General features: G+C 35.7%; 1 protein-coding gene across 1 annotated transcript in view; it reads left to right on the top strand.

Moving 5' to 3' along the window:
- DHX15 (DEAH-box helicase 15) overlaps nucleotides 1–12,570 on the top strand; it is a 49,191-nt gene extending 36,621 nt beyond the window's left edge. Inside the window, exons 10-14 of the mRNA XM_004375136.3 lie at nucleotides 548–739; nucleotides 3,637–3,759; nucleotides 6,944–7,134; nucleotides 10,617–10,786; nucleotides 12,004–12,570. Coding sequence (XP_004375193.1) covers nucleotides 548–739; nucleotides 3,637–3,759; nucleotides 6,944–7,134; nucleotides 10,617–10,786; nucleotides 12,004–12,121 — 794 coding nt within the window. The 3' untranslated portion in view covers nucleotides 12,122–12,570. The remainder of the gene's footprint in view (nucleotides 1–547; nucleotides 740–3,636; nucleotides 3,760–6,943; nucleotides 7,135–10,616; nucleotides 10,787–12,003) is intronic.
- The last annotated feature ends 2,330 nt before the right edge of the window (nucleotides 12,571–14,900 follow it).

A 14,900-nucleotide genomic window follows, 5' to 3' on the forward strand; every position in this document is an offset into this window, starting at 1 on the left:
ACTGAATTATTGTCTGAGATGAAAATGTGAGAATTAAATGTCTTAGTTTTTCTTTAGGAAAAATAGTTTGATAAACAACACTGAGCTAATAGTTTAAATTCTTCCTAAAGTGGAAGAAGACTTTTTTTTTTTTTTAAAGAACGGAATTTATTGTCTCACGATTTTGGAGGCTAGAAGTCCAAATCAGGACATCAGCTCTAGGAGAGGGTCCCTGCTTGTCGGTAGTTCCGATTTTCCTTGGCATTCCTTGACTCGTACACAGTTTCTCAGATGGTCTCTGCCCCCTGTGTGTCTTTGTGTTCTGCTCTTTTCATAAGACACCACACAGAGGGGATAGGAAGAAGACAATTTTAAGTACTCTACAGGAAAATTTTGCAGTTTCATATGATTCATTGTTTGCTACATCGCTATAATTGAACTTGATGACAGTTTGATTTTGATCCACTGTAGAATGAGAAATGAGATTGCTTATTCTAATGGTTTGTACTTCGTCACATTTTTGCTTGCTAAAGGCCACTTGACTGATAGATTGCCTTTCCCCCTCTAGCTCCTGAAACTCTGATGAGAGCCCTGGAACTTTTGAATTATCTGGCTGCGTTAAATGATGATGGAGATCTGACTGAATTGGGATCCATGATGGCAGAGTTTCCACTGGATCCACAGCTCGCTAAAATGGTTATTGCAAGTTGTGACTACAACTGTTCTAATGAGGTCCTATCTATTACTGCTATGTTGTCAGGTAATAGAGGGAAAGGAACTAAAAAAAGCCCAGCTCTTCAAAGTTTGGGTGGACTTCTCTTTTGTTGTTGTTATTGTTGTTTTTTAATATTTAGCAATATAGTGGATTTTATAGATGGTTTCAAGGAACTCATTTTGTTTCCTAAATATTTTGTAAGTAGCCTGATAATGACATAGTATTTATAAAAGTAAAATAAGTCATTGTGCAAGAAACATAGTAAAAACATTGGCTCTCTTGCGTGCAAATAAAAATTGCGATAAGGATTAGTTTGAACCCGTTTGTAACCGAATTCATTGGTAGATCCATCAGTGCTATCATTGTGTTTTATTACTTAAAAGTACACGAAGAACTTAGTTCTAGTACTTGGCACCTTTAAATGAGCCTGTGACAAACACAAACTATACCTTTAAATCGAGCCTTTTCTTCACGTATAAATAAGTATTCTAGTGGCAGTCAAACATGAATTTCAAACCTAGTATGAAATAAATAGAGGTAGTAATGTATAATTTTAGACTTAAAATCTAATCTGGTAATGGTATTCTTTTTTACAATGGCAGAAGAACACCTGATTACCTAATAGATAAAATTGCTAAGTTTGAAAATGGGAACATTAAGCCGAGAAAATAATGGTGTTTTTACTAGTGTAAAACTTAATCCACAAATGAACGGTAACTTGGAGATTAGATTTTCCTAAAAGGAGGAGAAATAAATATTGTTAACAAACAAATGCATTCTGATTTTTATAGCTAAACTTAGAAAACTTCTAGTTTTTACTGAATATCTGAGTACTCTATAATACTAGTTTCAGTACTGGGGAAGAACTGACTTCTACTTGTGGAGTGGTTTATTAGTCTCCATTACTTAATGCCTCAAATCAAATATCTTCTGTGGAATTAAAGGATAAATTGGAAAAAAAAATCTAAATATATAAATTATGGCTTAGTTTAGATGTGTATTCTAATGGTGTGAATTTATTTAAGAACTAGCTAAATGTTTTTTTTTTGCAGAGTTATGATTGATCAGACTCAGAGCAGATGGGCAGGGCAGTATCGAATCTTTTTAATTAAATTGTAGTCTCACTTGCGGAGGTGGTGGTAGGTTGTTGTCTGCCTTTCTTATATGTTGTTTTTGTTAGATTTTCCCAGTTGTACTTACCCCAAGATTTAGTTTTTAGAGAAGCTTTGGAGCAAAAGTTAACAGATGATTTGTGTATTTGTCTGTTAACTGCCCAATGTTTATTCCTCTAGGTTCTCTCTGTAATTACCATTGGTTGAGTTTAGAAAATTAGTCCTTTAAAAAATGGATCAATCTTACACAGCTGAATTCTTCCAACTACATTTCAGTCTTATTTGTAATAGGAGTTATGCAGAAAATAGGATTTATTGGTGGTCGTCTTCAGCACATCTAGAGAATGAGCATTTATTTCAGCAGTTTTTAAACAGGCCATTTGTGAGGGAAATGTTAAAGACTAAGGAAGAAGGCATGGAGCAAAATGTTTGCTGAGCTTGTAATGCTTTGTTTCCCATTTAAATAGTTCTACAGTTTTGTCCTGATAGAAGACAGTGCAAATCAAATCAGGGCTTTATATGTAGTGCTGTTTCTTCATTCCCACTATTAACTCTGGTAGCTAGTTCACATTAACTTTCACAGCTGTGAGAAGCTTCTGTACCTTCATGAATTTCCTTGCTTCAGTTACGTTAAGCAAGACTTAATATTTACTGTGATCGTGTTTCATTGTCTCTATTTGGCTACTTTGGCATCTCTTTAAAGGGGAAATGGTATGGGAAAAAGTAATTTGATAATGTATTTGATCTTGTTGTCGATTATTCCCATTATCTTCTATCTGCACTGATAATTTATTATTTTTTTATTGACAAGATTTTAAGAGCTTTAAAATGTGTTGAAAAGTCCCAAGCTGTTAAGTATTTTTATTTTCATGTTGCATTTATGACTGGAATTGCTAAAGTGAATTAAGGAAAGTTGTATTTCAAAACGTGAAGTGCATACTTTGTAACAACTTAAAGTTTTATGTGAATTAATACTGAGGCTCTAAACAAATATTGTAGTTATATATTTTGATCACCCTTGAAATGACTGTTTCAGACTAATTGTCAACTTTTAAAATACTGGATTTTGCTTTTATATTGAGGTTTTGGTTCAAATAACAGTTTTGTGTATTTTTTTACTTGGGACTTTCTTTTATTAAAATGCTAGAACACTAGGCGGAATATCCCCAGCCTTTTTGAATTTTCTTAATTCAAAGGCGGTTTAACCTTCCACCACTACTGCTATCATCAAAACTCAAGATTTCTTGATATTTTTATGTTCACATATGCTTCTGCTCACCAGTGCTAATAGTGATACCCACCAGTTGGTAATAGCCACAGCAGTAGGGGAAAAAATTGCAATAGGATTGTGGCAATAGACTGGTTTAAAGTTTTTTTTTTTTTTTTTAGCTCTGCAGTGGGCAAGCATAGCTTCTTAACTTTCACAGCCATTCGGTGAATTCAGTGTATGGTCTTTTGAAAAATTACGTTTAGCTAAAGGCTATTGACACCATAATTCTGGTTATTGGTAGCGCTATCAGCACTGGTTTTTGAAATAAGTTCAGCTTTTTAGTATCTTGATGGCCTTCAGAATAGCTGTTTTGATGCCTACTTTTAGATCTAGTTAAAATAATCAGGTACTCTGTAGCTTTGAAACCCTCTTGTCTTACAGATGTGGTTAGGTGTTGATGTACCAAATCAAGGTAGTAAACAGTCCAAGATGCAGTTGGAGGCCATCCTGCCCTGCCCTATGCTCTGTGAACTGACCTAGCTAGGCCTTGTTCCTCTATCTGTGAATGCGTGACTCATCGATATGGGCGTTTGTGTTGGGCCCATACCAACCTTGTTTAGTCCCACAGTGTTTTGTTCGTCCCACGGAGGCCAAGAAAGCCGCAGATGAGGCCAAGATGAGGTTTGCCCATATAGATGGAGATCATCTGACACTGCTGAACGTCTACCATGCTTTTAAACAAAGTAAGTGTAAGTTAGATTGAAAGCATTCTTTTGTCTAAATGTCACTTGCAGCATAGAAGATGTTTCTTCACCTCATGTTCATTTATTATCTGTGACAATATTACATTAGAAACCCAGAGGTACTCAAAAAACTCCTGACTGGCATTTAAAAGAGACACCACAAATCTTTTTCAAAGTTGTTCACTTTTTTAATCACTGATTATAGAAAACCTGGAAAATACAGAATGATAAACATGAAAAGACCTGCATAAAATTCCACTAGTAGTACACAAATTTTAATATAATTCTCTTTATTTCCATACATTTTGCATTTTATTAAGTTTTATTTCCTTTATAGCAGCCCTGGTGGCACAGTGGGTAAGAGCTCAGCTGCTGACCAAAAGAGCGGCAGTTCAAATCCACCAGCCACTCCTTGGAAACCCTATGAGGCGGTTCTACTCTGTCCTGTAGGGTCGGTATGAATCAAAACTTTTTTTTTTTTCAATTGAAATATTAATGTCTAATATTTTTACTAATCAGCTGCTCTTAACATAGCAATAAAATTAACAATAGAAAAGGGGGCAACAGATGTGAACGAGCAGTTCTCAGTCTTGCTACAAGTGGTCAGTCAACATGAAGGGAAATTTAGCTCTATTGTTAATCCAAGAATTACATTTTGTTGAGCAAGGTACTATTTTCTCACCTATAAAATTAGCAAAGAAAATAGTCCTTAGCTGTGTGGGAGTAGGTTTAGTGGAACAGTTATAACACTGGAGGAAGGAGTATAAATTGATTTGGCCTTTATGAAAAGCAGTAGATTTTATGTTACCAAGCACCTTAATAACTTCATACTCTTTGACCCAGAAATCTAGGAAGTTATCTTTTAGTTTTTGCCAGATACTCTTGTGGGAACGCACTGTTTACCAAAATTTAAAAACTTAAACAAGGGAGAAAAAATTCTGAAATACCTGGAACAGAATCTGAAAAAGTTTGATTTCTACATGTCAGCAGGCTAACCTGATGGATATGTAATAGTCACTCTGTAAGTTTGTGGCTTCTGCTAATGAGAAGTTAGTCTTATGATTTATAAAATTGACATTCAGATTTTGCACTTTTTGTTTTATTTGTAACTCATTTTTATTGTCTCATAAAAATCTTATTTACACCCCTAAAATGTGACTGGCACATCTCTGTAGAGGGATTAAATTTGTCTCAGGGTCCAAGAGTGCTAGAGGGCCAGTGTGTGCTGCAAAGGGTGTAGCAGTTAAAATGCCGCACATCTGTTTCTTATGCACGGACTCAATATGAGTTGAATAAAATTGATGAGTATCAGAGGAGAAAAAGGATGCAGCCCTTCTGTATTACCCAGATCTAACAAATTTTGGATGACATATCAATATGGGAGGCAGAGGAAAAGTTTTTGAGAAACCAAGAGCTGAAAGCCAGTACATGGTTTGCTTCAAAATGTTTATTCTATCCCTCTTGTGTGTGACCCTGATAAGATAGGTCAAGTCAGGAAGTCTGTATTCCTGTGTGTGCCAGACATCATACTGCGTGATCCTGGGTGACCAGCAGACATAACCGATTAACAGACTGCTGATAACTGCTTTGAGAAGGAGCAGATTCACATCGATCTTGGCTCTCAAAATGATGAGATATTGTTTTAAGTGACAGTTAAAACATTTCTCCCCTGTTACTCTTCACAAGACATTTCAAATTAACCCTTGTAAAGTTAGGAGATTGTATTATTTTGTTATATAAGCATTTGATAACTCAGTAGCACAGCAATATATTTGGATTTCTTAATTGTGCTTTGCAAATGAAATTTATGATGGATATATTTTATAACTGTGCTTCAATTTTAAATGTAAGTTTAGCAATGCAGAATTTGAGTTCAAGATCTAAAATGATTAAATTACTGAATACTGCTTATGCTTTATGCACATATTTAATAGTTGGGAGTTTTCTATAACGATATTGGACAGTAGACATTAATAAAAGCTTTATCCTACCTCTTGTAAATAGGATGATAGTGTCCACTAACCGATGCATTATCCTCTTCTAATAAAGGCTCCTCACTGCTGGAGGAATGGTAAACTGTTGGCTGCTTTTTAGGCCTTTTGCTCTGTATATTTATCTTAATAAGACCAAAAGAAACAGAATGACTTGATATTTGATAGAACTGCCACCTTTTTAATAAGAATCCCCTCCCTCTTTTTTTTTTTTAAAAATCAGGCTTTCCAGATTCCCACATAATATTATTGGGACATTTCATATCCATTTGTTGAATTTGGAGTGTTTTCGATAATGCTTTTTAAATGATATACCACATTATGTTATTAATTGAAACATTAAGTATACTTGAAAACAGGCCAAGTATATTTCAGATAACAGGCCAGAAGTATGTTGTATTTCATTAGAGACAATGGTTGATAACATAGGTAAAGCTGAAATTTCACATTGATAAAATATCATCTCAGTACAATAGCAGTTTTCCGGAAAAATCTAGATTTGTTATTTAGTGACACTGTAGTCTGTGTGTTTGTGTTTGTATGAGCGTTCACTCTGAAAATCATATAGTTGGGTGAGTTTAAACATAGTTAATGTCTAAGCACTTCAAGTAATTTTATTAGATGTATTATCAAAAGGATAATATTTCTTCACTGATGAATTCCTGATAAGCTTCCAGCTGACCTAGTGTTACTCATTGTTATATACCAAAGACAATCAGTGGAAAAAGCACCATTTACTTTAGAGGTCCTTTGATGAATATCCCAAGAGGGTTATTTTGAAATGAGAAACGTAAGGCTATCTTTTCTTTCAAAATGAGAAAGACATGGCATTTTACCAAATTTCCCCTACCCCATACCTCCACGGTTGTCTGTTAGACCATTTATTGGAGACAACCAGATAGATGTTAATGGATAAAATAAACTCAATTTACTAAAAAATAGTCTATTTTAAATCATTGCATAGGCATTCTATAGCCAAAAACTGTAGCGTTTTTGAAGACACACTACAGATTTTTGGGGAAAGGTGATGACATTGCAATTCATTTTAAGAAATGATTCAGGTAAATCCCCTTTCTGGATTATTTGGCTTACTGTTTATAGCAGTTTTCCTTTTTAATTAGATATTATACCTATTTGGATCATTCATGGCTCCTCTTTTTTTGTTTTTGTTTCTTTTCCCTCCAACTTTGTAGATCATGAATCGGTTCAGTGGTGTTACGACAACTTCATTAACTACAGATCCCTGATGTCTGCAGACAACGTACGCCAGCAGCTATCACGAATTATGGACAGATTTAATTTGCCTCGTCGAAGTACTGACTTTACAAGCAGGGACTATTATATTAATATACGAAAAGCTTTGGTTACTGGGTATTTTATGCAGGTATGTGAATAATACAGGAATACGTAATTAAATATATACATGGTATTGTTTACTTTCTATAATAGCTTTTTTAGTCTACTTAAATACAAAATGAGTTTTAAGAATGTCTATCAGAATTTATCTTAAATGTTATATAAGGTTTCTCAAATGAGCTAATAGAAAATTTTGTGTGTCTGTAGTTTGGACAAGGAGCCCTGGTGTACAGTGGTTAAGTGCTCTGCCTCTAACCGGAAGGTTGGCAGTTCAAACCTCTCAGCCACTCCATGGGAGAAAGATGTGGCAGTCTGCTTCCATAAATATTTACAGGCTTGGAAACCCTATAGGGCAGTTCTACTCTGTCCTATAAGGTCACTGTGAGTTGGAATCGACTCAATTTTTTCTTTTTACTTTGGACACATCATCAGGAAAGACCAATCACTAGAAAAGGACATCATGTTTGTTGAAAACAAATAAACATACCAACGATCATAAAGTAAAGATTATGTAGGCCCGAGCAAGGTTTCATTCTATTATATGTAAGGTCACCATGAGTCAGAGCTGACTTAATAGCTGCTAACAACGAGTAACAAATTAACAAAGCCATTGGCATAGTTAGTAGTCCAGTTACGTAGGAATGAATTTTAGAATTACTTTATTAGTGGGGTCTTCGTTATATCAAACAAAGGGTATGACCATTTTCAGGTGGGATATTTCTTGCAAAAATATGAATTTCAACTCTTAATACAGTAATTAAAAAGTTTCTCTGAATCTGGGTCTTAATTAGAAATATATGATAATTACAGAGTACTGAAAGTTAAATGCATCCAGAAATAAACAGTTCACTACTCTCTTACCTAGAATTCAAGCACCCCAAAATTCAAATATTCAAATAACTCGACTTCGTGTACAGTTCTGTAGAGTGATCAGTGGTATTTATAACAGACCCTTGGGCACTGCAAAAGCCAGAAATTTCTGAATTAAATAGTAAAAAAAAAAAAAAAACCCAAACCCATTGCTGTTGAGTCAATTCCAACTCAACAGCAACCGTATAGCACTAGAGTAGAACTGCCCATAGGGTTTCCAACGAGCATGTGATGGATTTGAACTGCCAAACTTTTTGGTTAGCAGCCAAGCTCTTAACCACTATACCACCAGGACTGAAGTTAAATAATAAAGATGAAAAATATTTATGTAAAATATTTAGTTTAAATACACACTACTTATTGGAGGATATAAGAACCGAAGTAGAAAACTGTCAGGTAAATATACTGAACAGTTATTTTTAAGGGGTTTAAAACAGGTTATCTTGCAAAACTCGAGAAAATTTTGTGTTGATAAAATTGTTGAAAACAAATAGTTTGTTACTTGGGATGGATTGATTTTAATTGTCTCTTTCATCTCCTGCTTTTCTTGTTTGTTCATTTTCTCTTTTGAGGATGTCTCTTAAACAGGAGCTGACCTTGTAAGGCCAGATGAGCTTAATAGATAGACTGTGGACCTAACTCAGTTTCAAAGTCAAAATCAAAGGGGATAGAGAAAGGGAGTAGTTGGTGTCTATTTGAAATTCAGAGTTTAACAGTGATCTTCACTGTGGTACCTTATTCTAAGATCTTAAGCTTAATGTATGAAAATTCTTTTTCCAGACTCTTAACTATATTCTTATTATTTGTTTAGTATAGACTAGCTTCTTTGACAAATGTTCTTAAATTTGGTTTAGATTGTTAAAAAATGATTGACAAAACCATATTCAAGCACGATAGCATCCTCGTTTTCTCTTATGATTTAAAATTGCTGTTAGAAACAGGACATGCAATTATAGTGCCTGGCATCTAGGAGGTGCTTACTAAACATTTCTGGAACTGAGCTCATTTTCTATCATTCGCACACATCGTTTTTTTTTTTTTTTTTAATTTTTTCCCATACAAAAATTTATACATACATTGTTATGTGACTCTAATTGCTGTCTCTGTACTGTAACAGCACACTCCTCTTTTCCACCCCTGATTCTCCATGTCCATTCAACCAGCTCCTAACTCTCTCTGCCTTCCCATCTCACCTCCGGACAGGAGCTGCCCATTTAGTCTCTGGTATCTACTTGAGCTAAGAGGCACAATCCTCACGAGTATCACTTTGTGTCCCACAGTCCAGTCCAATCCCTGTCTGAAGAGTTGGCCTCAGAAATTGCTTTAGTTCTGGGCTGATAGAGAATCCAGGGGCCATGCTTTCCAGGGTTCCTCCAGTCTCAGGCCATTAAGTCTGGTCTTCTTACTAGAATTTGAGTTCTGCACCCCACCTTTTCCTGCCCTGTCCGGGACTCTCTGTTGTGTTCCCTGTCAGAGCTGTCATTGGTGGTAGCCAGGCACCATCAAGTTCTTCTGGTCTCAGGCTGATGAAGTCTCTGGTTTGTGTGGCCCTTTCTGTCTCTTGGGCTACTACTTTCCTTGTGTCTTTGGTGTTCTTCATTCTCCTTTACTCTCCAGGTGGTTGGGACCAATTGATGGATCTTAGATGGCCGCTGGCATGCTTTTAAGACACTAGACACCACTCACCAAAGTAGGATGCAGAACATTTTCTTAATAAGCTTTGTTTTGCCAGTTGACCTAGATGTCCCCTGAAAGCATGGTCCCCCGACCCCTACCCCTGCTACTCTGTCCCTCAAAGTGTTTGACTGTATTCAGGAAACTTCTTAGCTTTGGTTTAGTGCAGTTGTGTTGACTTTCCCTGTAGCCACACATCCTTTATGTCCACAGTTTTAGAATCGCAAAGGGCGTCTGCTTCACTGTTTGTTAACTGAGCATTAGATGACTGCCACCAGTCAAGGCATTTGGTTGAAGAGAGAATAGAGGAAAGAAGCCACATGTGCCTTCTCTTTGTTCCATTCTCTTTTCTTTGTTGTAGGTTACCTTTTGTTTTTGTTTTGTTTTGTTTTGTTTTTTTTTTCAGTCTTTTTTCCTACCTTAAAAGGGGGCCTTCTCATAATTGTTCATCTACTCTACAGTTGGCACCTGGAATTTGATGATGAGCCTGCTTTAGATAGTATTAAGGCAGGAAGGCTCATATAGTAATATTAGGCTGTGTGGGCCCATAAGGTCTCAACTACTCAACCTTGCCTGCTGTTGTACAGTGAAAGCAGCCATAGGCAAACAAATGGATATGGCTGTGTTCCAATAAAATTTTACCTACGGATACTGAAATTTTAATTTCATAAGATTTTCAGGTGTCACACAATATTATTCTTTTGTCCCCTCCCTACCTTCAAATCATTTAAAAATGTATAAACCATTCTTGGCTCACACAAACACAGGCAATGGGTTGGATTTGGCCTGCAGGCTGTAGTTTGCTGATCTATGCTTTTATTAGGCGGTGATAAATAAGCCGTGGAATAAAAAGCAAAAAGTGAGGCCTGCCTGTTTCTAATTATATAGTTAGCTTTATACCACTATTGTTTTGTAACTAGCATATACTAGCTTCTATTGTATTAATTTTCTTGGTTTCGGTTTCAGGTGGCACATTTAGAACGAACAGGGCATTACCTAACTGTGAAAGACAACCAGGTGGTTCAGTTGCATCCCTCTACTGTTCTTGACCACAAGCCTGAATGGGTGCTTTATAATGAGTTTGTTCTTACAACAAAGAATTACATCCGGACGTGTACAGATATCAAGCCAGAATGGTATGCACACCTTTTGTTAAAAGTTTTTGTTAGCATTTTTCTCAGGATGGAATCTGATATGTTGCAGTAAACGTGTCCTTCCATTCACTCACGGGGGATTTGTTGGTTTTCTCCTCAATTAGGAATCTATAATCCAGTGTGTAAGTATGGGAAGTTGACCTGATGGTCTGGTTTATCTCTTGCCATGTCCCCTTTGCTAAGAAGACAGTGAGAGCATTAGTATGGGCTTGGACTGGATTTGGAGCAGAATATAGAGTTGACTGGCACCAAGAGTTTCTTTGAAGCCATTGTCTCGTAGTTATGATTAACTCAAGCCAACACTGTTCCGTGGTTCGAGAAGTCATTCTTTTTTATATTTTGTTATCTGTCCCATTCACAGTTAGTTTTCAACTGTTTATCATTTCCTTGGTGGTGCTTCAAGAGGCTAAAAACTACATGCAGCTCTCTTTTAGAAATTCAAGTGATCTTAGCATATTAGCTTTTACAGAATGTAATCAGAACTGATTTTATTTCAAGCAAAATTACTTTGTTTTTTCTTTTTTTAACCAGAATCCATTCTGTAACTTATGATGGGAAATGTCAGCCAAGAATGGTGGGACTGAAAGCATGATGTTGCTTATTTTAGGTGGTGTCACTTGCTGTATATTGAGAGGCTTCTTTCCCTACACTGATTTATGGCTTTTGACACTTAAATTGTGTAGGACATTACCATTTTATCTTTAATGCTTCGTTGAGAAAAAATTGTATGACTAAACTTTATAAGATTTCAGTCAAGGGTATTCTTTGGAATATAGAGTTATATTTATAGTTATTAAAATATTGAAGATGAGAACATGAAATCATTTGAATACTAAGATGTTTCTTGTATAGTACCTGTATTATTACTGTAACCTTGGAGAGGCAGGTCAAAATAGTGTGCTAAAGTGAAGAAATCAACAGCCTTATGTTACTATCTTTTTATTAATGTAAAGGATTTTTAAGAGAATACATTTTGAGTTTTTTTTTAAGTTTATGAAGCTTCAGTGTCAAAGAAAATTTATAGCTTACTAAAACAACATTTCTAAGCTTTGTAAGGATTACGCGTTTGTAATGTTATCATTGATTTGAATTTGTATATTTACTTTTATTGGTATATTAATGAGTAATGCCTATTCAGTTAGCAACTCCAGTACTTTAAGTAAATATTAATTTGGTAATTTTCCCCCTCTCCTGGACAGGTTGGTGAAGATTGCCCCTCAATATTATGACATGAGCAATTTCCCACAGTGTGAAGCAAAAAGACAGTTGGACCGCATCATTGCCAAACTTCAGTCCAAGGAATATTCACAGTACTGAATTCAATGCTTAGAACTGAAGTTATTCAGAGGACAGCTTTAAAAGATGAATGAACTCAAAAGTTCAAGTTGTGCTCTTCACGTTGGTTCAATAATGGCCTTTATTTGAAAGCTTTTTAATTTTTCTTTACAGTAAATATTCCATTCTGATTTCATAAATTAAACATTTATGCCTCCCTTTTGTGTTGACACTGTAGCTTATACTGGAAAAGTCGATCAATGTTTTGCAGTTTATTGAAAGTAGTTCTATATATAACAATGTTATATGCATTTCTTTAGAAATGGTTGAAAATGCTTCTAAAATGTGATTATCGACCATGGTATGCATGATCGTTGTAATTGTTGACATTCCTTTTAGAAGTTGTGAAATGTTACAACTTGTGCTTATGTAGACACAATCTTCTGTCTCAGTACAGAGGCACTGACTTCAATAAAGTCTATTTATACTAATTTTGGCCAAAGCATTTTGATATCTTTTTTCTGGTCTCTAAGTATAACTTCTTTATTTTTATTATACTATGATTACATATTTAATGTCTCTCCAAAAGGACTACTTCTTAGATAGTCATTAAAGCAATGTTTTTAAGAGCATAGCTTAGTACTTTGTTAAGTTAATCAGAATGTAATCTAATGGGATAAAGTATGTTGTTTTTATTTGAAATTGGATCCCAAAAGACAGAGTAATGAAGAAAAGATATCTTTATTCTCGTCTTTCTTTAAGTTCATTTTATAAGGCTGACCATTTATTATGTTACCACATTTTTGGCAGATCTTTTTACTATACCTAGATAAACATTCTAAGCATTCTGTAGACACTGAAACGTTGATTTGTATTAAGTAGATAGGAGATGTTAGGATAATACATTGTAGATCTCAATCTATTTGACTGAAGTCTCAGTGTTGGATGTTTTACGCAATAAATATACAAAGTAATTAGTATAACAGGCAGTAGACAAGTTAAAAACCTTTTCTTAAGCACAAATGAAGTGTTTGATGTGACATATACCTATCTAAGAGTCTGTAATACATCAGTTCTCTTCACTTATAGAATGAATAATACTGTATTCAGTAATGCCTAGACTCCTGTCTCCCCTACCCACTCCTGTAAATGAAAATGTTCAAGGAAATTTATAGGTACATGTTATTGGGAGTTAGTTGGGCAAATTAACTCTTTACAAGCTGCGACAAATCAGAATTGACTCGATAGCAACGGGTTTTTTTGTTTTTATTTTTTAGGGTACTGTTTAAGTGGCTGTTACTGAGTGATGGGTAATGTGCTTTCATGTGTGCCTAGTTTTTCCAGGGAATAATTTACGTGCTGGAATAGTATTTCAGGTTATATTTAAATGGTTAGAAATCTGTTCCACATTAAGTATTGGCGACATTTTCTACTAGAAATTTTTTTAGGTTATGTTAAGAAAGGATAGGCATTGGGTCAGACTGTTTTCACTAAAAAGGCAGCTCTTACCAGAGAAAGATGTTTCCTGTTAAAATTTATGCCGCAAGTGTAGAGTTTGTAAGTCAGTTGCATATCTTTATAATCTAACCATTTATCCAACTTTAAATAGATTTCAGTGTAATGCAATATTTAATCTTATGCCTTTTTAAATCTGAGGTTAGGCTGTTAGGGTTTCTTTACAAAGAAACTTGCAGAGCTTCAGATACGTAGAGCAGTGTTTGGTATGTGGTCGAGTTTCTAGGAATGGTGAGTGCTGTTTCCATCTTGTAAGTGATGAGTGTGCGTTTGGAATGACCACTTGGAAGTAATAGAGCAGGCTGAGTTTTTTCCTCTATCACGATGCCTACCCTAGTGTCTCTGGCTTGGCTAGGCTGGCTGCATCTGACCAAAGCTGGGAGTTTCTTATGGTCAGTGTTACTGGCAAAGCCCAGCATGGCTTTTAAAAGTTGTGTTCTCCAACCCCTTTGTCTCACAGATTTGGAAATTGAATACCAGAATGGTTACAATTTCCCTTTTTTGCGTATGTCAACTATCAAGGAAGACCTTTTTGGTGTAGAACAAGAAAATAAAATTTTGAAATTACCTCCAATGATTTTCTGAAGAGGAAGCCTTCCTTAGCTCTCCGCTTAGAATAGTTGAGCTGCTTTTTATTGTGAATATGGGATAAGGAAGGAAAGCCATCAGCAAGTAGAGCTGTTGACCCTGGGAAAGCTGAGGAGATGAACACAACTGAGAGGGAATGGTATGGGTAAAACATGCTCTACATTGAACCCATTTAGCCAGAATCCAAAAAACCAGAAAGCACTGTGCACTAAACTTTTATATGGCATATGACTTAGTCCTGGACTTTTAGGTTTGTACGGTACCGTAGACCCTCAGGATCCTCTCCCAAATGATTTTAATGACCATCGCCTCTGCTCAAATACTTTAAGGAAAACAATTTGTTACCTCTGAAGACAGCTTGATAGTCTTCAGAGATAATGAATTGTTAGAAGTGCTGGACTAAAAATCTTCATAACTTTTATTGGTTCTAATTCTTTCTAGGACACAGTTTGTTCTGTCACATGGCCATTTAGATATTTGGAGTTAACTGTCCCTCTTATCTTCCTTTACCCTCATTTAGACTGAGTAGCCTGTTTTCTTGTCCCCTCTGCCTTCCTCCTTGACATAGTGTTTAGATACCCTACGCATTCCTGGTTATCCAATGCCAGGTTTTCTCTAGATTGCTAATATCGTGGTCTAAACTGGGCAGACTGCATAGGAACTTGTATTTCCCAGGGGCCCAGACATGCCATTGCTTGTGTTAATGCACCTTAAGTTT

This window comes from Trichechus manatus, unplaced genomic scaffold (assembly GCF_000243295.1).
Source record: "Trichechus manatus latirostris isolate Lorelei unplaced genomic scaffold, TriManLat1.0 scaffold00034, whole genome shotgun sequence".
Taxonomy (NCBI): Eukaryota; Metazoa; Chordata; class Mammalia; order Sirenia; family Trichechidae; genus Trichechus; species Trichechus manatus.